General features: G+C 38.3%; 2 protein-coding genes and 1 long non-coding RNA gene across 10 annotated transcripts in view; all 3 read left to right on the forward strand.

The window, feature by feature from the left end:
* The first annotated feature begins 205 nt into the window (after positions 1 to 205).
* LOC126918747 (transketolase) lies at positions 206 to 5623 on the forward strand. Of its 2 annotated transcripts, none has more exons than XM_050727091.1 (8): positions 206 to 444; positions 2820 to 2965; positions 3054 to 3243; positions 3373 to 3607; positions 3692 to 3835; positions 3915 to 4088; positions 4173 to 4388; positions 4452 to 5623. In XM_050727091.1, exons 1-8 carry the CDS (start codon positions 338 to 340, stop codon positions 5121 to 5123), a joined length of 1884 nt encoding a protein of 627 aa, XP_050583048.1. In that variant the 5' UTR covers positions 206 to 337; the 3' UTR covers positions 5124 to 5623. The 2 variants fall into 2 exon arrangements, with proteins under 2 accessions (XP_050583048.1, XP_050583050.1); XM_050727093.1 differs by lacking the exon at positions 206 to 444 and adding an exon at positions 1833 to 2008.
* A 287-nt stretch (positions 5624 to 5910) lies between these two features.
* The window catches only part of LOC126918726 (serine-rich adhesin for platelets-like), a 58777-nt gene continuing 39375 nt past the window's right edge, over positions 5911 to 25312 (forward strand). For 3 of the 7 annotated variants that reach the window (XM_050726994.1, XM_050726993.1, XM_050726997.1), the window contains exon 1: positions 5913 to 7285. Coding sequence is in view for 3 of the 7 variants with exons in the window: in XM_050726993.1 (XP_050582950.1) it covers positions 7184 to 7285 (102 nt within the window). In the remaining 4 variants the exon portion in view is untranslated. Of the gene's footprint in view, positions 7286 to 8087; positions 10851 to 25312 lie in introns of those variants that run through there. The other 4 variants (XM_050726996.1, XM_050726998.1, XM_050726999.1 and 1 more) reach the window with 3 other exon arrangements.
* Positions 10857 to 12922, forward strand: LOC126918790 (uncharacterized). The gene is made up of 2 exons (XR_007711440.1): positions 10857 to 12492; positions 12569 to 12922. It is a non-coding gene; the product is annotated as an uncharacterized LOC126918790 (long non-coding RNA).

Below are 25312 nucleotides of genomic sequence, written 5' to 3' on the forward strand. Positions count from 1 at the left end.
TATGTCAAAATGCTCTTTAAAATTTATAAGTAGCACAAAAAATTATTAACAATACACGCATTCTAATCTTTTTTTATAATAAAAAAAAAAAAAAAATGATGACTGTTATACGTACTATCAAAATCGATACAGTGCCATCTAGGAACAATACGAGAATATGCTTGGAATAAATCGCGCTCGAATCCAGGGTTTGAATTCTTCTCTATATTCAAGCTAGATCGTGCTTGCGCGAATTCTACTTGTTGCTCGGAAACACGTTTCGTGGTCAGCATTTATCCGAAGTTTTCTTAAAAGATTATTACAGTTTTAAAAAGCCGTTACATCGTACACGAAGAAAATGGCAAACTATCACAAACCAGAATCGAAAACCATTCTAGAATTGAAAGATATTGCGACAAAGTTGAGAATTCATTCGATCAATGCCACACAAGCCAGTAAATCCGGGTATGTGTGATATCCTATGTTATAATAGCAGTATCATTAATTAACTGTTCATTGTATAAATTTCTTGTAAATCAACGTAGATCGATGCACCCTTACTAATTTTCGATCATCTTTATATTTAAATTCTAATAAAGTTTGAACACTTGTAAAATCACGCGCGAAGATTATCTCGATGAAAACGACATGAAAGGAGAATGTTTGCTTTAGAATCAATTATGTTATACAATACATGCAGTTTTTTTCTATTTGATATTTGATACTTAATTAATATTCGATATTTTCTATTATTTTTACGTGGTATGATCTTAATTGTTTTGTTACATGTCCCATTCTTCCAAGTTATCATATTTAATGTTATATCACTTTTTTACATCTTCTTACATTATGTTTCATGGATCAAGGTAGTTTTATTATTGCTCTTCATGTTTATGCATAGAGTTTATATCTATACGATAATAAAAGACTACATTTTAAAATTTTTATGAACTTTCACTTTTAATGATTATTGATCAAAGTGGGATAAAATATTGGAAAATTTTTCCAGAAAAATCTAATTTTGGATAAATAAATTTTTCAGTATATTTTTTCTTGAAAAAAAAAAAAAAAGGAATCTATAGATACCTAAAACCTATCGTATTAGAATTATCCAAGTTTCGTATTAATCATAAATTATACCTTTATATAATTAACAATAACAATACTTTGAAGAATGATCGGGAATTGTCGCATCATTGCACTTTGTATCTTGTAAAAAAATGTTCAAACTTTTTAGAAGGACAGTTATAAAAATAGACAGGAAATCATACCATGTTTTCTTATGACTTATGCAGAGCAGTCGCATAGTCAACACGTGCACAATACCAAAATGCACGCTATGAAGTAGTTACGTAATAAACATACGATAGTGTTGAAGAATCAAGAGCATATAGAATATTGAAAGAGCTGGACATACCATATAAAATTGTGTACCCTCAAATATGATAAAAACGATTGCTACATAGTTTAAGAATTTGATTATTAGTCTATTATTCATCTTTTCACGATACCTGTAACTTTTATAATAAAGTTCATGGAATTATCAAAAATTTCCTACACTATATTATTATTTTAATTAACAATTATCAATTAATCGCGATTAAATTTTTCTCCATTGGTGTCCAGAAAAAAGTTATTAATTAGTATTTTTGAAATTTTCTAAGGAAAAGATGCTGATAAAACATGGTTATTATAAACCAGATATTCTTGCTATCGGTATGGTAGTTCTAGCGATAGTACGAGTTCCAAAAGAGTTCGTAACCATGAAACGTGAACGTGCCGATTTTGAAATCTACGATAGCCGGTCTGGAAGAAAGTAGGGAGCGTGCAGTTACTCGCGAGTTGCGAATTATTGTGTTCCATGTCCCTTAGTCAGTCCCTCAGTTGCTATCGAACGTTCGGTGGGAAACGACTTCCGAAATTCTCTATAATTTAAAATGGTGCGTGATACGAACATGGAAAAACTCCAAGACCTTGCAACCAGGCTTCGTATTCAATGTATTCAAGCAACTGAGGCATCAAAAAGCGGGTATGATACGAGTGAAATGTTAATCCAAAGTTTTTACTATCGCTTTGGCGAAGTCGAAATACATACCATATCTTTCTCGTATCATATTTATTTTAAAACCTCTCTGTCGTCGATAGATTGTATTATCAACACGCTGATCTTTCTTCTTGGCATGTTCAAAAATTTTCCTTGAAATTTTTCAGGAAATCAGAACTTTGCAATAATTAGTAACTTATTACGTTAAAATTAAATAATTATAAATTAAAGCATCCTTGTAGGTATTTCTTAATGTTTTATTGCATTTAAATATGTTCGCTATCAACACGAAGTCAGCGATTGATAATGCTTTAACATTTATAATATAATTGCAGATAAAATTAAAATATGAAGAACACAAGAACACATAATGTATAGAAAACAATACATTTGATTCATAATTTATTTAAGATTTTTATATTTTTCCTACTATGTAGTTTACGTTATTTAATCAAAGTAATTTAAAGAAGTAAATTTTGCTGATAAATTAATTTTAGTATAAAAAAGTATAATAAAAGAAAGAGAAATTTATTCTTTGCAATGCAGTTAATGATTAATGCCTTTTTTGCATATAAATCGTATTACATAACTACGGTTTTTAATGATCATTCCGATATTCAATGATCGTATGATCAAGATTGATATCCTGTATGACCTTTGAAGATAACAGTTTATGATTACGAAACTTGCAATTACACGTTCTGATAATCTTTGGAAACTCGATGTATTCAAATTATTCTTTATTAATACCATTATGAAAATTTTCTAATTTTGTATATTTTTTTACTTTACATAGACATCCAACATCATGTTCTTCTATGGCAGAGATTATGTCCGTTTTATTCTTTCACACGATGCGTTACAAAGTATCGGCACCGCGTGATCCAAACAGTGACAGGTTTATACTGAGCAAAGGTCATGCAGCACCTATCCTTTATGCAGGTAAATATCTGAAATTTATGCGCATTAATATATCCTTATGAAGTTGCGTCAAATTCCGAGGTAACTAATAATATTTATATGGTTACAGCATGGGCCGAAGCAGGACTTTTCCCAGCAAATGAATTATTAAATTTAAGAAAAATTGATAGTGACTTGGAAGGACATCCTACTCCAAGACTAAACTTTGTTGATGTGGGAACTGGTTCTTTGGGACAGGGCCTTTCAGTTTCTGCTGGAATGGCCTACGTAGGAAAAAATTTTGACAAAGCAAATTATCGGTATGTTGATATTGAAATAATTACCCTTTATTGTTTGTTTTAAATTGTTTTACATAAAGCAATGTTGTACTTATGTTTTCAATAATGTATGATAATAATTATATGAATTATTTATTAATGTTTATGTAGTGTATACTGTTTGATTGGTGATGGAGAAGCAGCTGAAGGATCAATATGGGAAGCACTTCACTTTGCTTCTTACTATAAGTTGGACAATCTTTGTGCTATTTTTGATATTAACCGTCTGGGTCAAAGTGAACCAACATCTCTTCAACATAATATGGAAGTCTATCGCAAAAGACTTGAAGCTTTTGGTTTCAATGCATTGGTAGTTGATGGTCATGACGTAGAAGAGTTGGCCAAGGTTTGTTAGGAAAAATACATGCTCACGTATAAATAAATATTATTTATGAATACAAGAAATTTAAAATAATATTTTATTTATCAGGCCTTCCATGAAGCACAAAATACAAAAGGGCGACCTACTGCCATTCTAGCAAAGACGTTTAAGGGCAAATATTTCCCTAATATTGAAGATCAAGAAAATTGGCACGGAAAGCCACTTGGCAACAAAGCAAATGAAGTCATTCAAGTAAGGATTGCATTTCCTGTATAATAAAAATAATTTTACATTTTTTACATTTAGAGATTAATAAAATGTTCAATTGCAGCATTTGACTGGAATGTTGAAAAATCCTGGTCCTTTAGGATTGCATCCTCAAAAACCATTAGTCAACGATGTTCCAGCCGTAGATCTTAGTAATATTAAATTAGCATCGCCTCCGAATTACAAGTTAGGAGAACAAGTTGCTACCAGATTGGCTTATGGTACTGCTTTAGCTAAGGTTTGTATCCTTTTCCTTCAGTTAGGCGAGTATAATGCATTTTGTTGTTTTGTTTGTGTGTTATTGTTATATTTTTTGATTTAGCTGGCAAAGAACAATCCTCGCGTCGTTGCTCTGGATGGAGATACAAAGAACTCTACGTACGCAGAGAAAATCAAGACAGTTGACCCAACTAGATTTATCGAAGGGTTTATTGCTGAGCAGAATATTGTAGGAGTAGCAATTGGTGCAGCATGCAGAGACAGAACAGTCGCATTTGTATCTGCGTTTGCTACTTTCTTCACTCGTGCCTTTGATCAGGTAAAGTATGAAAATGTGAATAGAAAAAACGAATATACTTTTGATATACTTTTGATTTTGCAGATTCGAATGGGTGCTATTTCACAAACGAATGTCAATTTTGTTGGTTCTCATTGCGGTGTTTCGATCGGAGAGGATGGCCCTTCGCAAATGGGTCTGGAAGATATAGCTATGTTCCGTACAATTCCTGGTTCTACCGTCTTTTACCCAGCCGATGCTGTTTCTACGGAGCGTGCCATTGAATTAGCAGCTAATACAAAGGGTATTTGTTTCGTACGCACATCTCGTCCTGCCACGGCAGTTATATATGAAAACGAAGAACCTTTTACTATTGGCAAGGGCAAAGTGGTTAAATCTTCTCCAAAAGATCAAGTTCTCGTGGTTGGAGCTGGTGTAACTTTGTACGAAGCACTTAAAGCTGCTGATGAATTATCTAAAGTAGGAGTAAATGTTCGAGTGATCGATCCATTTACAATTAAACCACTTGATGGTCAATTGATTGTAAAGAACGCCAAAGAAGTTGGAGGTAGAATCGTTACTGTTGAAGATCATTATGCGGAAGGTGGCCTAGGGGAAGCAGTTCTTTCGGCGGTTGCTCTGGAAAAAAATGTTGTAGTTAAAAAGCTAGCTGTTACTGAAGTACCACGTTCTGGACCTCCAAATGTGTTGTTGGATAAATATGGAATTAATGCAAGCAAAATTGTTGTTGCGGTTCAAGAAATATTGAAATTGTAATCGCAGTGATTATATAAAGGTACTGGTATCGTTTTGATGTTAAAAAAATTACACAAAATCAACTGCCATATCGAAATGTACGCAAAGCTACATAATATTTTGAAAAATACGTATATGAGAAAAACAGTGCATTCCGTTTGTAAGCATTTACCGTACGTTTAAAACGTCGAAAATTTTGTTTTTGTTATTATATTAGAGAAGATGGTAGAAAAAGATTGTTCTTCTTTGTATATATATATACGTTTCAAAAGAAAGATATTAGACTTGAAAATTGTATCAAATTTTGATACTGAAGAAATATAATTTTATATGAAAGTTTGATACGTATACTGTTTATAGATTAATACTATTTTGGAATTACCATTCTACACATAAGTAAATAGGTATATCTGCAACAAGAATTTTTTATTAACTTTATCGATACCTACTACCTCAGACGCACAATTTTTTGATGTTAAATGTTATATTAAATACAAATAAAAGTTTTATGAGGACGTAAATATCTTATTTCTGTTATTGAATACAGTAATATATACCTATATGTATAGACGACTAACAAAGAATAGACACGTCATTACATGAATAAAGAAGACAGTTTAAAAAATTGCGCGCAAATTACGATAGAAGGAAGTTTCAGCTCCAAGAAATTGGAAGAGAAAAGATTCGGAGGTAGGAAAATCCCTAGATGATGAAATCAGTTCAGTAAGAATGGGATTGTGATTGGTCGAGAAATTGTATAAAGGTTATGGTGAGAGACGAATAAAGAGAAAGATAACAAACGAGAAGAGACAGCAGCGCCACAATTCCCTGTTAAACAAGAAACGTCAACCATTCCCTGTTCTTCGGTTCGGTGTCTGGATTGCCGTTCGCTATCCAAATATCCAGGCTAGTACGGTCAAGTTGTATATGTGTATGTGCGCGCAGGTGTCTCCCTCGCTCTTGATTCTCGTTGTTGGGTTATACGTAGTAGAGTATTGCGTGTACATAGGTGAACGGTGGCACGTGTATGCATGTGTTGGAGGTATACACGCGTGTGCGTTTCCCGTTCCGCGATTCGCGTATCCCGAAAAGATGGCCGCCATGAAAGCGTACGGTTGTGATGTTGACGTCGTTCACAGCAAGGCCGCGTCACGTCCTCGAAAAGCGTGAAAAGAAGGTGATTATTCGAATGCTTCCACGACTCTCATGGTGCTCTCTAACGAGAACGCGGTATAGCGAGAAAGTAGTTGATAATTCGAAACGCGAGTGCGGTGTTCGTAGGATCCCTCTCGCAGTGTTCGACGAAAACGACGAACAGAAGAGAGGAGAAAGAAGAGAGGGAGGACGAGCGAGGAACGTGCCCTGTAAGGGGTTGAAAGGAATCTTATGTGACAGAGAGAGGAGTGGACGAATAGCCTGTCGAAGAGCGGAGGTAAGAAGAAAGGAAAGAAGAAAAATAGGAAAGCGCGTGGAGAATACAACAGGGTGATACACGGAAGTTAGTGATAGCTAGAGAATCGCGGGTGGTTTATGGTGTCGCGAGTGAAACAAATGCGTGCGCGTCGTACGCGAACAAGCCTCTCTCTTGCCAACGATATCCCGGTCAACCTGTTTTTCGCATTTCCTTTGGGCTGCCTTTTACGTGTGACTCGAAACATTGTGTCAACGAGGGACGGCCATATTAATCCGTAGCCCCCGCCGTCACACACATATTCCAACAATCTTAACTCCTTGAGGTGGTCCCTCTAGTTTTACGATATTCGCTACATTTTTGGTGCGTATCCTATGTTGCGACCAATCTTCTCTTAACCGTGTCGTGTCGTGTCGTACCGTGCTGTGCTGTTCCGTGTAGTGTCGTGTCGTGTCGTGTTGTATCGTATCGTATCGTGTCGTGCCTTGCCTTCTAGCACCGTACCGTACCGTACGTATCGTGTCGTGATTCCTCGACTACTTGGATATACGCGTGAGATAATGTTCAGATTTTCGCCGGATGACGGTGCGTGCACCTAGTGCATGGACGGTGGTACTAGTGCGTACAAGGAATATAAATGACCGCCACTACGTGAGTTCTATGCCACCCGATGTTCATGTATCGTTCCGAAACAACTCAACGGTTCTCCACCACTGTGTCTATCCAGTTTACCAGCAGTACCACCCTTCCTAAATTCTCTACTATCCGCAGAGTAAGTAAATCAAATACATTTTCCTATGTATCTTTATGTTTTTATTTCTTTATTTACCTTGAATAACATACAATGGGAGAGAGGAAGGGTATACCTTGTATAAGCCAAGATTATACAAGTCAGAAAAAGATAGCGGTAATCATTTTGACTCATAGCACTCATTGTGGTTAACGTATGAAGGATCATTATATGTATTTCAAGCCAGTATTTTATAAAACAACCTGTTTCAAAGTTTACGCATAGAAGATACCTGTTAGTAATACATGCATTTAACGATGATCAGACGATAAGTTTTTCCTTAAACCAATGTGAATCTTGAATAAAGTATTTTGATCTTAACTACTTTTTGAATGCTGTTTTGCTAGTTTATATATGTTATTGTTCTGTCGGATACAGATTTATGTTACATGTGCTATGTTATAAAGAATGATTTATTGGATTAAGTAAATTAAAGCAACGTTTAGATTCTCTTTCAAAATTATAGACAAGTCGTCTGAGAAATTAAGTCCTGTCATAATAATCAAAGATATTGTTTTGCTTCAAAGACAGTGTAACGTCTTAACTACTTTATTATCTTTACAATGGTACATAATAAACTACTTTATCTGTTGTTTTGCTTGGTAATATGTTAAACAAGTGTTGTTATTCAAGATGATAAAACAATGGGAGGAAGCAACAGACAACATAACCTCATCTTGAAGTGACAGGAAAACAAGGTGTCTGACTTAAGCGAATGTGATAATGTTACAAACATTTAATTTAATTTTAATTATCATTAATGTTATTAATGTTAATTATCATCCATGAAGTTATCAATACCTGTTATTGTTAACTTTAGTTTTTCTAGAATGTATGTTTATATACAAATACAAATAGTTCTGTACATTTTATTAAATATTACTAGAATGAAATGGTAAATACAAAAACATAGAAACGAATGTACAAAAGTATGTATATAACAAACATGAAAATAAGTTTAAAACAATATTTTCAAAAAAAGATAAAAAGATAAAATGGCGAATTACTCTCGCTTCCTCGTTGTGACAAATGCGAGCTAGGTCGAAAGAGAAATAATAGCATAGGAGAATCAATTGATCACGTTTGTCATGTAAGTAATTTTTAAGCTAAAAAGACAGTTTCGTGGTGATTAATCATTCCCCTCGTAGCAGCTCGGCCTATTTAATAGCGTGTTCCAGTGGCCTGTCGCTCGGCCTTTTTTATACCGGTTTCAAAGGCGGTCGAGTGTACTTGGTATTTCGTAGCAATGTGTCGTTACGATGATACCGTGCGAGATTTTTGCCAGTATCTTTTTTTTTTTTCTTTTCTTCTTTTTTGAAAACACGTACGAATATATGTATATCGTTTCGCAGTTTCCTATTCGCGATTGCAAGTTTTTGTCACATTCAGTATCATTAGTATAGTGTGGTTCGTGGTCTCACGCTTAAAAATTGCTCTCGACTAAAAGTCTGAGTATTCGAGTCAGTCAGGTAGCAGGAAAATAGATGATCGTTTTTGAAGTACATGCTCGTACCGGCGTACGACAGACAGGATTATTAAGGCACTTAAGCTCAGACTACTAACTTGTAACTTGTAGTTTGCATAAATGAATAAATGTAACTGACAAGTAAAAAGTTTCTTCTAGCTTGAGAAAAGCGTTTTAGTGGATTTGATTTTTCGCGAAACATCTCTTCTGTTTGGGAAACTTCAGTATTTTACGACGAATTTCCCCTGCTTTAGAAGATTCTGTCACTCGCGAAGAATTTTTTCGTATTACAGAAGATTTTATCTTTTGCAAAGAATGTTTTCTCTTTCGAAGAGTTTGCTTTTTCGAGAATCAGGTTTTTTCAGTTTGATTGAGTAAACTGCTTATAAAAAAAAAAAAAAGTGGATTAACGTTTTGAAGAGGTCTATTGCTGGATTTCTAGCAGTTGGAAGTAACAGCTCGTGCTCGCTGTAATTTATTTGCTTTTTATTTATCGGCCTGCTGTTCATTGTTTTACAGCAACATCGATTCACTTGTACCGATATTTATTTTCATTTCTCGTTTCGCTGGTCCATTACACTCTGGACGTAGTTTACAGTTCCTATAACGAAAGCACATAATTTACTTTTCTTTCAACGAGTGTATATCGTTTGATCGTTGAAATTTCGTCGGAATTCGAACTAGATATCGGTCGGCAACATAAACGCGTACATAGTTACCGGCAAATAGCTACAGGTGAATTCGTAATTAGCCTCGTTCTCTTTTCACGTTGAATAGTACTAGTTGAACTATGACAGTTGTACAATATCGAGCGAACCGGTTGAACGTTACAGGTTACGAACTCGATCGTTTCCAATTTTTATCTTATCTTCGTGTTCTGATTTTTACCATGCGATAAAGCACGAGTACTCGTTGAACATTGCTTTTGTTTCACGTCGATTAGCGAGAATGGTTTATGATTAACGCGTTATCGTATATTAATTCCTTTTGAGCCAAAATTTACCCTCCATAATACTATCCTCTTTTTTTTAGTTAAAAGTCAATAATGATAGGTCGAATTATCTACCATTGCATAACTAGAGAAAATTGAAGTTTCGTTATTTTCTTCCGCCAGTTTTGTCTTCCTTCGTTCGTTTAGTAGAAAAGTAACGTCGATATTTGATCGTGCACTAATCGTAAGACAAACAGTTTCAAGTTGTTCGTATTTCGGTTAGTTTGCGATGAAACTGCGCTTGTAAAAACTCATTTCTTTTACGCTATTTTTTAAAATCAGAAGTTTCTAAACAGTTTTCCTTTTCCTGAGAAACACTTTCGAAATGGCATCGACTACATTACGCTTACGAGATACACGCACATTATGAATATCTTGAAGAACGAGAAAATGTTAGATGGGACGCTTTAACTAAGGAGGGCAGAGTTTCATCGTGCCGGAGCGAAACGTTACAGCGAATCATTTAGGATTCATTTCACACAAATTGAAGCTGTTTGCACGAGTGTAAAGTTGCAAGGTCGTAAGCATAAAGTTATTAAAGGGGTTAGTTCGATCTAATCGTTTAAACATAGCGGTCACTAATTGCCCGGTCCAGGTAAATAAATAGAAGGAAAAAAGAAATAGAGAAGGAAGTGAGAAAAGATGGTGGACTCGGTAAATTTTATTCGGTGCATAGCTTGTTTTTCTTCTCCGCGCGAAAGAACGACAACGTCTCGCGTTCTCCTCGCCACTTTCCGCGGGTGAAGTCCCCCTTGGAGAGTTCTCAGGCGTAGCTTCGCAACAATACGAACTACGTAAGATTCGTCTTACAAGCGCTTGCACTTACACTCGAAACGTATCAAGGACGACGGAACTCTCTCGCGTTTTCCGTACCTCCGTACCCAGGTGTCGAATCGGTTCGAAAATAGTTCGATTCTCTCCCGTCGATTGGAGCTTGGTAAATTAGAGAAGATTCATAACAAAAACGACCTTCGTTCGCGCTTGTATTCGTTTCAGAAGAGCTCGCGCGTTTGTGTTTCTTCAGAGTTAAGTAAAATGCGCGAGGATAAAATAGTTTCCTGTTTATACCTTCTGCAACGCATCTGCAAAGAGTAAGCTACGCTAAAGTACGTTATATCGTATAATAACAGACAAAGGGCAACGAGGTCATTGCATTTTCATGGCAGCGCCGTTCTTTTTCTAACGGCCAAGGGATCGTATCGTACGTATCGTATTGTGGCCAGAAATTGACCGAGGGTCTCGAAGTATTCCGAGGAAGCGTAGTTTTGATCGTACGAAGCGAACGAAATACGGTGCTCGTTAAAGCGTATATTTCTTATATGATGTCACGGCAATTGAAATATGCTTCTCTAGCCACGTTCTAAAAGCCTATATATAGATTTTATGAAATGTCAGCGGTTTGTTAAAGATAAATATGGAACTCGAGGAACGCAGATATATTCTTCGCTTTGGTCTAAATTTAGCCAAATGTGCAAATATTTCTTTATTTCCACCGTGACTTTATATAAAATACCAATATTTTCATCGAATCGCGCCAGATGTCCGAATACTTACGAGCCACGGTGTAAATCATTTTTGTCGCGTATTCCATAATTTCACCGGGTCACTTCGCGATTCCGATATATCGAATTATTGGAAAGATCGATATTCACTCGAATCGAACGAAAGTCCACAACGTTATTCAAAATTCTATCGAGCCAACGTAGTACCGGACTTTTCCAAGTTTTCCGAAGTATGTGGAGTAACGTATTAGCGAAGCGGTTGCGTGATGCGCGTGTCCGGTACACAACTGAGTTTAGATCGCGTCCGAGAACACGTACGTGAATCGTTTGGGGTCGGTGCATTAATTAATGGCACAGAGGCAGAGGCCCGTTATCTCGTCCGAGTGACGATGTTCCCGTCGGTTGAATCACGAATCCGTTTATCTCGGCGCCGCGACAAATTTCCTGCGTTAAAAGCGTCGTGGAATCGCCAGCTTTTCGGTAAGAGTTGCACATCCTGACTGGAAGAGCAGAGACTCGCGTGACGCGACACAGTTCCTCGCTTCCGGGCTGTACTCTGCGAGTTTTACGCGAAATAACGAGACTTCCTCGGCAAGTTTATTACTCGGCCGCGCTCTGTCTTTCGTATTCGCCGATTTTACTGCCGCCCATAGTTACAGTGTTCTATCTGCCATCTCGAAACATCCGAGAGAACTGAAATTTTATCGTTTTCTTTCCGCCATTCTTGTTTTCTTTCGCGCGATTCGAAATTCTACTCGGTCATTATTTTATGAGACAGAGATATCGCAATGGTATTTGCTACGGCACGATAATATTAAAACGAAGTTCGCACGAAGTAAAGTTCCCGTCGTAATAGGTTCCGAGAGTTAAGAAAAATACGTGGGAAGAAGGAACTCGGCGTGCCATTTTAGCGAATTGGCTCGTAAATATAATATAGCGCGCATCTACCGTATAACCGGAGACTTTGTTGACTTTGAAACGCGCTCTCTCGAAGAACGGTGTCTCGGGTTAAAATAAAAATAAACTCGCAATAGAGGAGACGATTTTTTCGAGCCGAGTCCGGATCGTACGTAGAAACGCGAAGGAATTACGACAAATAATATCGTCGGTTTGGCGAAGCCAAAGCTATCGAACTCGGGAACGAGGAGGGCAGGCAGGGAACGGGAAAATATTCTCATTCGATTTCCATGATTTTCGTTTCGCGTAAGATCAACGTGCATCCGAGCTTTCGGTAAGTGGCTTTAAATCAGATTAGTCCAGTTGCCCGATGTAATTCCCTTCGATTTCGATTACTTTGCTCGATTCAGATTATCTGGATAAAGTGGAACGAACGTTTACCGATGTTGGGGAAACGCGTCGGCTGTAAGACTGACGGCGACGACGCCGACTCTATACGCCGCACTACGGTTACGCGAAAAACGAAATGAAAATACGTCTGTCGTTCGCATGACCGCCAAGCAGACTGCACGTGACGCATCCGAGCTGTGCTGCGCCGTAGTAGTGTGCTTTCTAGGGAGGCTGCAACTCTTAGACGCCGGTCGCCTCCCTTTGCTTCCTTCCTCTCTGACCCAATGTTTGTTCTGCGTTCTTTCCAACTGCTATGTATTTAAAACCACTTTTTACGCAGAGAATTATACGAAGAAATTCCTGTTGTTCTCCAACTCGATTATTTATTCCTCCCTTTCTCACAGTTATTTATTCTTCTTTTGTTCGTAAAACTCCTTTCACAAGTGTCAGAGAGTATTTACGAAAACAGATTAGCATCATACGTATGTCACGAAATATACTTTTTTCTCCGTAGTTAAAATAGCTTGTCTAATATACTTTTCCATTGTTCAAGGTACGTTAAAATATTCGAAGTACTCGCGTCTTTTCTCCTTCTTTTTTTTTTTTGTCTTTCAAGTAAAAACGTATTGTACAAGCTGTTACGAAACAATCTCTACGTAGTTGAATTTAAAGTCGAACCAAGCGAAACAAAAACTTCGGTTTTTTCTCAGTTCCGATGGCTACTCCGATTGGCTATGAAAAATATCGCCGCGTCGTTGTACTTGTTGCAGTATCTACAGATCGTCAATTACGTTGAAATATATCAAATTTCGTGTCGTTTAGCAGATACTCTTGTACGATTACAAAAATTTGATATCGCGGAAATGAAATATATAGAACCTCGAGAAAAACGCTTCATTGGAAAATAAGAGCGCGTACCGATAATTTTCCCGGCTATCGCAACCGCAATCTCATTTATCCGGGAAATGTCGTAATGGCGATTTCGTCACTCGACGAGATTCGAGCACTCTGCATCGTCTGATAGCGACATTGTAACTTTCGTTTTCCTTTTTTTCTTTCTCCTTTCTCGATATCGCCGGTTTCTTTCTACGCTTTTCTTTCAAAAGTATGCATCGGACTGGGATACGTGCCAATTGGAACTTGTAACGATGGGGGAGGGAAAGGGGAAAACAAAAGTGGAAAGACCGATGGAACAGAAAAAGACGAAACAAGAATCGAAGTATCGATGAAAAGAAACTCATCCAAGACTGTGTCGGCCTGACGCTTATCGTTACAGGACTTTCGTACGAATTTCATGCGCTTCCCTTTTTGTTACAAATGGGATTACGCGAGAGTACGAAGCGTTAATAGAGCGACGGTAGTTTGAATCAACGACCAACGCTGATGGAGATACTTGGTTGCCTCGGTTCGCGTTCGAAACAGAGTTAATTCGGGGTAATAATCGTAACGATCGAAATAGCTGGAACCCGGCGAAGAAATAGTAAATGGCAAACGATAAAAGTCTCTTAGGGTCTACTTTTAAATAACTATCCTTTGACGTCTCAAGTTTGCCAACTGTTCACGCGTTGATTGCCACGATGGTTATCGGTGATGCGTGTTTTACTACAATTTTTAGAGCAATTAAGATAGAACGAATGTTATGGACTAGAAAATTGTCAACGATGCGAGGGACTCGATTAAGCGAATGAGTCGGAGATAGGCGCGCAAATGCGATAGAATATTTTGCAACAAATTAAATGTTATGGCGTGGCATATGCCGATCTATCGCGGTTCTCGGGGCAAAATGTACAAAATTCGCGTGGCAATCGGTTGATCAAGTTTCAAGCTTCTAAACGGGTGTTTTACGGATCGATGATTCGTCGATCGAACCATGTAATTAGAGTGTCTGCAACGCTATAGGCGCGTACCCATCGGTAAACACGTTCACGAACGGTATTTATGAACGGTGTTCGCAAGACGTTCCTAAACATTTTACGACCATTCTACGATTTTCCAGCGACCTGTAACGAACTCGTGAACGGTTCTTGAAAGCTACATAAATATTCTATGTGGCTCTTTATATACCGTGTTCATAAAAGCTTTAGTATAGACGCTCTTGAGAACTAGGTACATTTCACGAACAGTGTGCAAACAGATGTCAAACAGGCTACGAATTATTCACGAACAGTAAGTGTTTGTCATCTGTTTGCATGCTGTTCGCGAACATGTTCGTCAAATACAGTTCCCTGAAATGTCTATACCAAAGCTCTTGCGAACACGGTTAAATATTTTTGTAGGTATCGAGAACAGTTCGGGAATCTGCGTTGTTGCACCCGAACACCTGTTCGTGAGAGCCTGTTGAAAGTTCACTGGCGGATGAGCGGTTTTTTTTTTAGCACCGCGGAGCCTACCTGTTCAATGATAAAAATCCATTCGAACTTAGTGTTTGTTTTTCTTTCTTTTCTTTTTTTTTTTTGACGTTTGTTTTACAAAAGATTTTCGCTAACCCATGGTCCGTGACTCGTGGAATTTCACCAATAATGCTAATCTAATCACGCAAGATGGCCCCGATCGTTCGAATGTATCGTATTACAAAAACACGATTGCCGATGCGCAACGATTATTCGGAAGACGTGTGCCGTTCGGATATCGTTGCTCGAACGGACGGTTAGAAAAATTGTCGAGGGCAGAAGAAGGGAAGACGCGAGAATGAAAGAGAAACATTGGTGGAGGAAGAAATCGATGATACGATTGTTTTAGAGAGAATGGAACGAGCTGCTTTGTTCGACCACCGTGTTCACGAACGACGTAGAAATTTCTTGGCTCGTCCATGATGGATCTCGCGTTCGATGCGATAACGAATCGTATTTTTCAAGGGGAAGAGCATTGCGGAGAAATTGCTTCCAAAATTTTTCAACCGCTGCTCGTTACCTTGAAACGAGTCACGCAACGTGGATAAGTCAGCCTCGACCTTGTAATAACGTATGCATAAGAGCCGCTGGCTATTATCGTGGCTTAATTGTTCGCCGAGATAATTAAAACCGGCGGATGAAATTTTTCTAAGAATCGGATGGATCGCTAAATCCTGAACGCTGTTGGCGACTACCGTGTTTCCCACAGGCGTGGCGGTTAACGAGAAACGTGCTCCGATTTATTCCAGAGAAAAGGTTAAAAGCAACAGCGAGCGCAAGTAAAAGTAGTACAGCGGAGCTTTGCATATTGGAGGCAATAGGGAGACAAAAAATTCTGGATAATGGAATTTTCCGGATTAACCGGTTAACTGCGCTCGACGTGTATACACGTCAATCCGAAACTTTATTTCGGTGCGATTGACGCGTGTACTCGTTGTGTGAAATAAAAAATTGTCATTTACTATAAAGACTCGAGAATTTTTAGTAAAAAGTAATATAAATGACATTTATACTTGCGGTAAATCTGTTATGCATTTTATAAAAATATGTTTGGTTATTCGGTTATTCTCTTTGGCTCGTATACCGGCTATTCCCCGAATTGTTTTGTGTTTTATACCAGCTTATATAACTTTGTACCAGCTATACCATCAGAAGCAAAAAACGTAGTCCGTAAGGAGTCAGGTTACTGGTGCTCGACCTGCGAAATGCCACTTTGCGTGGTGCTTTGCTTTGAGAAGTATCACGGTGAAATCAACCGAATTTTTTATATCTTTTTTCTTTAATTTTTATCGTTTACCAGTTTTATTATTTCTTTGGAATTTTTATGTTTTGTAATAACAAAATCTTTTTCAATGACGAATCGTTAATTTTTTATCGAATAAAAATGTAATTTTTTCTCTTTTGCTTTATTTTTTTCGTAAAACTTATATAATAGGAACATTTGCCCTGTATTATACGCGTATACTCGTCGTTGCTTGATTCCATCTGCGCATCCCGTAAAGGATTCTTCGAACTAAATTCCGCACTTAATTGGTTAATGAACAATAGTCCTTAAATGGTTAAAACTGTGTTGAAGAAACTGTACTGTCGTATTGAAACATTTCGTTAAATTCGTCGTACGTGTGGCGTGTAATGCTCGAATGGTTTCTTTTTCACCGTTGAATTATATCTTAGCATGAATAACTCCGCGGAACTGTGTCGATTTTGTGTCTAAAATTTCCTTTTAAATTCCTCGAATGCTTCAGCGTAGAAAGACATATCCTTTCGTTCTCCCTTTCAATCTGTGTAAGAGTATATCAACGAAATTTTTGTCGTGGAAGGGACGAGGTAGTTCGCTAACGGAAAATCGATGAAACGATGATTCACAGATCTTGGAAATAATTATGAAACGCGTAATCGAGACAGGTAGTACCATGTTGTTTGAAATAATACTTCAGATGGTATAATTTCAAATGCTCTCGGATTTGATTAAAATGTAACTAGTGGAAATTAGAATACGAGAAGCGTAACTACAATGCATTTCGAAAAGAGGGAGAAATGCAAATCGGTGAATAGAAAGTTTTCGTGAATTCATAAGGTACATAGCGTGAAATATGTAAGTTAACCGAGGACGGTAGAAAAGGATGCACATTTCGAGTAGCTATTATATGCCACGGAAGAGGATAGTCGGACAGATAGTAATCGATGGATCCCACTTACGATATCGAAGTTAAATAACCGATGCACCTTCCAACCGTAGGAAGGCAGAGATAAAGCGGTCTCTGGAGATCGCGTAGTAGTTAGCCACGGATTAAAAACCACTGTCAAGACTTTGTTGAATAAAGGTCAGCTTAAAAATAAAGCTGTAAATGTAGGAAGAACTCGACCTAATTTCGTTACCATTGGAATTTTTCTATGGGAATTGAAGTCCTTTCGACTCGAAAGAGACAGAGGGAACCGCTGTACCATTCCAAGCAGCTCCGGTCTATTCATATTCTTTCTCTTTCACGATAACCAAATTTTCTCTAACGATCGTTGTCATCCTTCGTCTCGGCCGATAACCTGGAAACGATTTTCGTATAATTCGTAGATCGTTTCCTTACGGAACACGGTTCTATTTAAATTTACCGATCGTCTATAAAAATCCAAGCTATGAATAATGGTTTCTTTTTAGTAAAAGACTCCTACATATTTATTTCGCTTGTTATTAAAGACTCGTTTTCAAGCTTCGTCTTTTATTTAGTTCTGTAATTTTAGCTTCTATCAGGGAAATTAAAATCAGGGAGATACGATACATTAGGGGTAACTTTTATTTCTAATTTGTCAGATGACAAATTACTTCTACTCCTACTAGTTTCAGAACTATAAAGTTTTATTATCGCGTATATTGAACCTTTGAAAATCAACTTGCTCGTTGTAATATAATTTTACAGTAAAAATACATCTTGTCAGAATTAAACAAATGTCCACGAAGCTTCCGAATGGTAACATATTTGTTAGATCGTTACGAAAGACTAAAGATACATGCAGTTTATTGAATTATCGACTCTCAACGACATCATCGTACATTGTTCGATAAAAGACCGAGTCAGAGTTGAAAAGAAATAAAATTACAGACTTCTCTGTCCAACATCGGTTCTCGTTTCGCAGAGGGTAGAATCTATCTTATCCTCCACGGGATCGAAAATATCTTTCGGAACGAATCGATGGCCGTAATCCGATTAGCAATTTTGAAAACGCGGTTCTCTCCAAGTACGCCATTCGAAGCTACGTACATTCTCGTCACGGGAAAAGTATCGATGCGAACGTAACGCGAACGTGACACGAGTCGAAATAGTTTGAGACGAGCGCGTTTAAGCCAACCAATGGGGAGTTACAGATGAAATTCGTGTCAAATAAATCATATTACATTTCTGGTATAATTAAACTGTCCTGTCGGAGCAACGCTCCCCGCGTTTTCATGTTTCTGCCGTGAATATTCTAATTACGTATCTCTGCGCGTAACACGCGCCTGTTTGTTGCGGTTGGTTCGCATCGAACAACGTTTCTCGTTTTCTGGTCTCGTCGAAATTTTCTTCTTCCGTTGAATCCGCGATGAAAACTCAACTAAACCTACCGTTGTATTCGCATTTATGCGAGCCAGTCGTATTTTTAGACGCGATTTTTCAAACATTCTCGTATCGTCCGCGAGATGCGTGTTTCCAACAAACGCCTCGCAACTTTTCTTTCCGTATACATTTCCGGATTTCTGTCTCAAACTTTTTAGCCACGTAATCGCGATAATCGCGTCCATTTATAGCGTAATTGTACGCCTCGTATCAGGCCGAGTTAACATTAGAACTACCGATAGTTAACACGAAGCTATTTCTACTAAAACCAGTGAAAATGACTGGTCTTTAAAAAATACGCAATAATAGAATATTTTTATATTTATTGATTTATTACTTTCTTACAGAAGCAATTCCGTGTTATGTAGTACATTTTTCGTATTATTAATCCATCTGCGACCATTATCCCTAAACGAGGGTTGGCACATTTATAAAATTGTAGAGCCCAGTCATTTTGACTGGTGTGGTATTTCTAGCGATCTAGCGATCGATCCGGAATTTTCTTGATGTCTGATATCATCATATCGAATGATACGTAGTAAAAATTTGAAAAACGTGTGGCAAGTTATAGGAAACGAGGAAATTGATTAATTGGGGTTTGATAAACAGATTGCACGACCCTTTTACACTTTGACAAGTTCCAGCCGTTTTGACTGCTATTGGTATAAGTAGCCTAGATACAAAATTATTTTAAGTTGGAATACATAAAAAACAAAACAAAATTCAATAGATTATTCTTTTAGTTATCGTTGCGAAAGTCGTTACATCATTGTGGAAAAAATATAACATGAAGTAGGAATTTTAAAATAAAATTGTGAAACCAGTCAATCTAACTGGTGTGGTAGTTCTAGTGTTAGTGTGGTAGTTCGCTTGTGGCTAGAGCGCGGATTTTCGTGTATATGTAGGAAACTCGAGGAAATAGGAAACGCGCAAAAATACCTGAAATTTCGGAAATATTAGGTCATCCCATAAGTTCGTTCTGTTTTTCGAGCGGTTATATATGTTAAGATCGTTTACATACCTTTCAGTTTCATGAAAAAATGTAATCCCCCTCTCGTTGTACAACTTCTTCCCATTTTTCAAGTGCATTGGTCCCTTATCGCCGTATGTTTATAAATCGACACATGAAATGTATACACAAAAGTCGGCACGAACTTATGGGATGACCTAATATATGTGGTATCATGGAAAAGTACCTAAGAAGAGTGTCTAGTTAACCATAAACAATGTCGCGAGAGCCGAGACGTCGTCGGGTCCATCAATGTGTCGTCGGTCCTTCAAGTGAATAGTTTCGTAGAAAAGGCCTGCGTAACCCTGGCCACGGGCCTTCGCGGAACACATGCGTGGTGGGGCTAAGAAAAGACAAAGGGATGCTAGCTCAGGGGGTATTAGTTAGTTGGGAAATCGTAGAGTGTGAGTGGAGGAGCCGGAGAGTGTGAATCGGGAAGTTGAGAGCCGAGTATGATAATAAGACGTACGACAGTATTGTAATCAGTTCGTTGTATTGAATATTACTTGTTAAACCAAAACATCATTACTTGTCCTTACTCTAAGACCCGTTAAGATACTACATATATAGCGCTCTCTATGATACGTAGTAGGTAAAACAATTTTTCACCTACGTTCCATTTCTTTAAGCCTACTTATCGAGATACGAGTATAGCTGCGTATGAGCTAGAGGATAATTCGAATCATGTTACTTTTTTGCCTCGTAGTATTAATATCGTTAGGATACACGCAATGTAATAATAAATAAACTCCAGGTAAAACAACGTCGCCGCTACGTATAATCATCAAGCAAACTCGAATTCAAATTTTCCAGCTGTCCCCCGACCAGTATAAATAAACGGACGTGATCGTAAGGTGATCAGTTTATCAGTGAGTCGTGCGAATCAATAAGAGTATCTATCAGTTATCAACGAGTTAATCTCGAACGATCTTACTGACAATTTATACACTGTCTTTAGCGAATCCATTTGTACGAGCGTCTTAGCGAATATTGTCTGTACTTATTTATTTATTATTTTTAAAATACACTTGACGGTTTTCAGCTATCTCGTCATTTAAACACACTATCAACTATCCTGCACACGAGTTTGCATAGATAGCACAGTGCGTGTATCTCGCACAGTCAGAAACTTTGGTATTTTTAGTTAGCCGACTGTTAGTATTATTACGTTCGATCGAATACTTATTACCAGAGCTAGTTCGTACGTATATGCTTGGTTCTAGGCAATAACAGCGTTCAGAAACAAGAAACAAGTTTGTTCGATGAGTAAAACCACAGGATCGAGGCAACTCTTTCTCTCTTTTATAGGTTCAAGATATCGAACATCGATATTCGTCCTCTCTCTCTCTCTCTCTCTCTCTCTCTCTCTCTCTCTCTCTCTCTCTCTCTCTCTCTCTTTCCAAATAACAAATTCGATCCTGAATGGCTCTCAATGCGGCTCCATTAAAATACCGATAATAGCGAGATTCGCTGCCCTTTGAAATCAAAGCGAACCACGGCTTCTGGTGAATTCAACGCAACCGTTCCTCGTTGTCTATATTATTTCAGGCATTTAGTATCGCACAATAACAGCGTGCACCTTGTTAATCGTCGAGGAAGTTCCAGCGGGTTTCGCGGACTAAGCTCCGTCAATTATTTCGCGGTTTCACGAGATACTAGGCGCACGTCGATTCGAGAAAATATTGCTGGCACTTCGATTTGCCGATACATCGAAAATCCCTGTTGCTGTACCGATCAATTTTCGCCTGATAATGACTTTAACCATCTGCGAGCGACTCTTGATTCCTGCAAGGCCCAGGACATTTTTTATACGAAAGGAAATTACAAATTGATCCTCCAGTCGCATACTAGCTCGTTTTCCATCGGTAATTTCAAGCAATTTTTCGCGTTGCTCGTATCTTTTGCTCGAATGTTGCTCCGTTCGACAGGATTAAGGCGAAACACGTAGCGATGAATAAATACGTTGGACGATATTCTAGGAACTTGGAAAATTATCGAAGAATTGTCTGGAATTTTTTAAAACACAGACGTAGAAACACCGCGTGGATTTAAATGACCCAGTATGCAAACGACCTCAGTGAAAATAAGATTGCAGACGGAGGGTTAAAGATTTAAATACCAGGGATAAAGAAAAACATGTACACAGCGTTTTATGCAAATTTTATTCCCGGTAATCGAACATCGAATATATTAGAGTTTAATTTAACCGTAAGTTAATTTTTATATGCTTTGAAAGTGTGATACGTTTCGAAAGAATGTTCAACGTGTAAGCTTACCGAGATTACTTCCTCCTGCGGATTATCTGTCTGAGCACGCTATACGATTCTTCTCTTTTTGTCCTTTTTCGCACAACGTGTACGTCTCATCTAGCCTTTGTGGTTCAAAGAAACGGAAGACGGTGGAACAAACTGCTCATGGCGTTTCTCATTTGCCGGCCGGTTGTAACAGCGGTATTCGTCCACAAAGGACCAGCAGTCTTTCAATAAATGCAATTTAAATATTGCTGCCTCGTTATTGCTCGAAACCCGTCAATTAGCGAGGACAACTGTGCGTCCACTGACACGGCAAACGGAATGAAAATGTGTCCATTAAACGATCGATACGGTATTTCTTAAACGCATCGCAGAACGTAGTTACATCTGCTTGTTCCACGTAATACGATTTTACGTCACCGACGTAATATGGGGCACAACACTGGCGTTCCGCGTCTTCGTGTTTCCTAAGCTCTTAAAAGGGAGAGACTAGACTTGTAAAAGGGACACGCGTAAGCGCATAGGGAGGGCAGGGCAGGCGTAAGCTCGTAATCTCGATAGCGATCTAATCCCTAAACCGCAGCAGGCAAGAAGAAAGAGCACTGACGACACGTAGCAAATATAAACGAGGAATCGTGCACACACGAACTCGACCTGATGTCTCTCACGTGCTGCCGTCTTCCGCGATTCTCGCGTGACCACAGCGTGCCTCGATTCGCCATTGCACTTGAAAGATCGCGATGTCACGATCGCGACTCGACTCAGTCGACCCACGATACAAAAAACGAAAACAAACAGAATACGATACTGGTTGAATCGAATAGGTGAACAAAAAAGAAGTAAAAAAGAGAAGCAGAAAAATATTATGAAGAGAATTTTAAAGCGAAAAGACCAACGACGACGGATCTCGAGAAACACGGTTCGACGAATTTGATGAAGCTCGTGTGACAGAACGCGACCAGTCGTCGTTCGAACGTTGCTAGCTGGAAAAATAACGGTCGGATGCGCGAGAAAGGTAATTAGAAGTGGTGGCTCGAGCGGCGTCGATCAAATCGATTCGATGATTTTTGTCCCGACGCGATAGAAAGCAACGCGGTGCATATGTTCGACAGTCGAGCACGATGACGCCATGTGTTTCCAGCTGGATTACGACCAGGGAGGGTTCGATAGACGCAGCAAATTCTAGGGGCGCTATGTAGGGTGCACGAAATGTTTTGGGTCTGTGGGCTTTCGTGCGTCGAGTCGGTCGAGGGTGGCCGACACACAGCCATTCTACTACCTTCCTCGTTCGGAATCAACTTATGCCTAGCGATGGCTTCGACACGCCTCGAATCCCATTTAACGTTCAAACGAACTTTTCGCTCGTCTCGAATTTCCTACGAATTTATATTCGTATACAGCTGTTCGTACAAGCATTCGACAACTCGACATAAAATATTTTCACGTGTACGTTACGCGTGTTATGTAAAATACTTTCAATACTTCCGTCAGTAACGTGATAAGACAAGGATTACGTAGGTAAAATTTGAAGATAATCAGAGAACGTATATGATATATGGTCTTGGACAAAATAATAATATTTGTATGTGTAATTTCTCGAAAACGACGTAGGATTTCTAAGTGCAACAAATACAAAGTAAATGTCACTGCAACGACGAATTTTCTCCAACAATTTTCAATGATATTGGAATGTAGGCAGCGCGTGGGCCGTCAAATAACCGATACGTTTTCTCCTTTAAAAGATATTTCTACCACTTTAGCTGGCGCTTCATTATCACGCTGGGAAATTGCGTTCGAAACCAATTAATTTTGCCAAATGAAACATTTTTCCATTTTCCACAGTTTCAGAGCTATAGCTCGCCCCGATAGAAATACTCAGCATACAACGTAGCAGTAGCGGCATGAATGATGGTTCCTGAATCACAATGTCTCACAGAGACGCATTGTATTCGAACAATATCATACAACTAGAATAACAAGTAGAATAACGAGCGGCAGATTATCCTATTTTAGCTTGAAATATTCCTTACGAAAAGAAAAGGTCCGATTAAAAGGTCAATGCCTTTGGTTGCCCGTTTTGTTTGGCGGTCAGGTCCTTGGTCGTTCGACTGACAGCGAACCGGTGATAAACGGTTAAATTGCAGGTAGACGAGCCAGAAGGAGAGAAGGGGACATTTTGTAGCGGGTTTCCGTGAAAGGTACGGGAATAAGCGTGGCTGCATCGAACGTCGAATGGTCGTATCGGTGGAGAATGAACGGCCAACAAGGAAATTGCGTGGATATGTCGCCGAGTGTTATAACGGTTCCCTGACTACGAAAAAGCAACGAGACGATACGCATGATTAACGTCCTGTCTACGTCTTAACTATTCTAATTGCTATTTATTATAGCGAAAATGTTCATGTCACGAATGCTTTCGACGCGTTAAAATACACATTGTTAAAATGTACCGTAATTTATTCGTTCTCGATCTTGTTAAGAGAAAACAAGTAAATATATATATATATATTTATATATATATATTATATATTATATATATATAAATATATATATATATATATGTAGCTGCACATGAGCTACATATTCGAATCATGTTGTTGTCTTGCCTCGGAGTATCAATATCGTTAGGATACACATAATGTAATAATAAATAAAAACAATGTCGGGTAAAACAATGTCGCCGCTACGTACAACCATCAAGCAAATTCGAATTCAAATTTTCCGGCTTTCCCCCGACCAGTATAAATAAACGAACGCGACCGTAAGAGTTTCAGTTATCAGTCAGTTGTGCGAATCAATTTGGGTTATCAGGGATTATATTAACGATTATACATTGTGTTTAGCTAATCCGTTAGCGTCTTAACATTATCTGTATTTATTTATTTATTAATTATTTTAAAATATACCTGACGGTTTTCAACAACGAGTTATCTCCTTGTTCAAACAACAAATCACACAACCATCCTCTACATACATATATATGTATATATATATATATAAATGTAATATTAGAAAAATTATGGGCTATGCTGGGCGTCGCATAAAACAGTGAGTCTACATGGAAGAATAAATGACGTATCCTGTATTTGAAGAGTGTATGTAGATTTTCGTGTCTGATTGTATATACTACATTGAATCATTATAATTACAACTGAGAACATTAACGTTGTTTACACACTTGTTTCCTTTCGACGAGTAAAAGCTATATGTATATATATATATCCCTCACGGAAAGCTGTGGCCGTCGATGTAAGTACACGGTGTGATGACAATGTTTTCGAACACACTGTGTATCGTGGTGGTGTTGTGAAAGTGGCGCAATACGTGCATTAAATAGTAGGCAGATGTGTATTTGGTTGACGTGTGATCGAGACTAGGATAAAAACGGAACAAAGTTTAATTACACTTTAAGACGGATCGATATCGCGCGTGTTATTCTTTCGCTGCTACCTCGCCATCCCAACCGTATTAAATATTTCACTCCGTGGCACATTTTATCTTTCCTCGTAGCGCGAAACGCGTTCTC

This window comes from Bombus affinis, chromosome 7, assembly GCF_024516045.1.
Source record: "Bombus affinis isolate iyBomAffi1 chromosome 7, iyBomAffi1.2, whole genome shotgun sequence".
NCBI classification, from domain to species: domain Eukaryota; kingdom Metazoa; phylum Arthropoda; class Insecta; order Hymenoptera; family Apidae; genus Bombus; species Bombus affinis.

What these genes read in the sequence shown, in the direction of transcription:
- LOC126918747 (XM_050727091.1), top strand. Translation starts at nt 338, where the DNA reads ATGGCAAACTATCACAAACCAGAATCGAAAACCATTCTAGAATTGAAA. An exon ending in ATGGTACTGCTTTAGCTAAG is followed by an intron (nt 4,089 to 4,172) that starts GTTTGTATCCTT and finishes TTTTTGATTTAG; the next exon opens with CTGGCAAAGAACAATCCTCG. An exon ending in TCACTCGTGCCTTTGATCAG is followed by an intron (nt 4,389 to 4,451) that starts GTAAAGTATGAA and finishes TTGATTTTGCAG; the next exon opens with ATTCGAATGGGTGCTATTTC.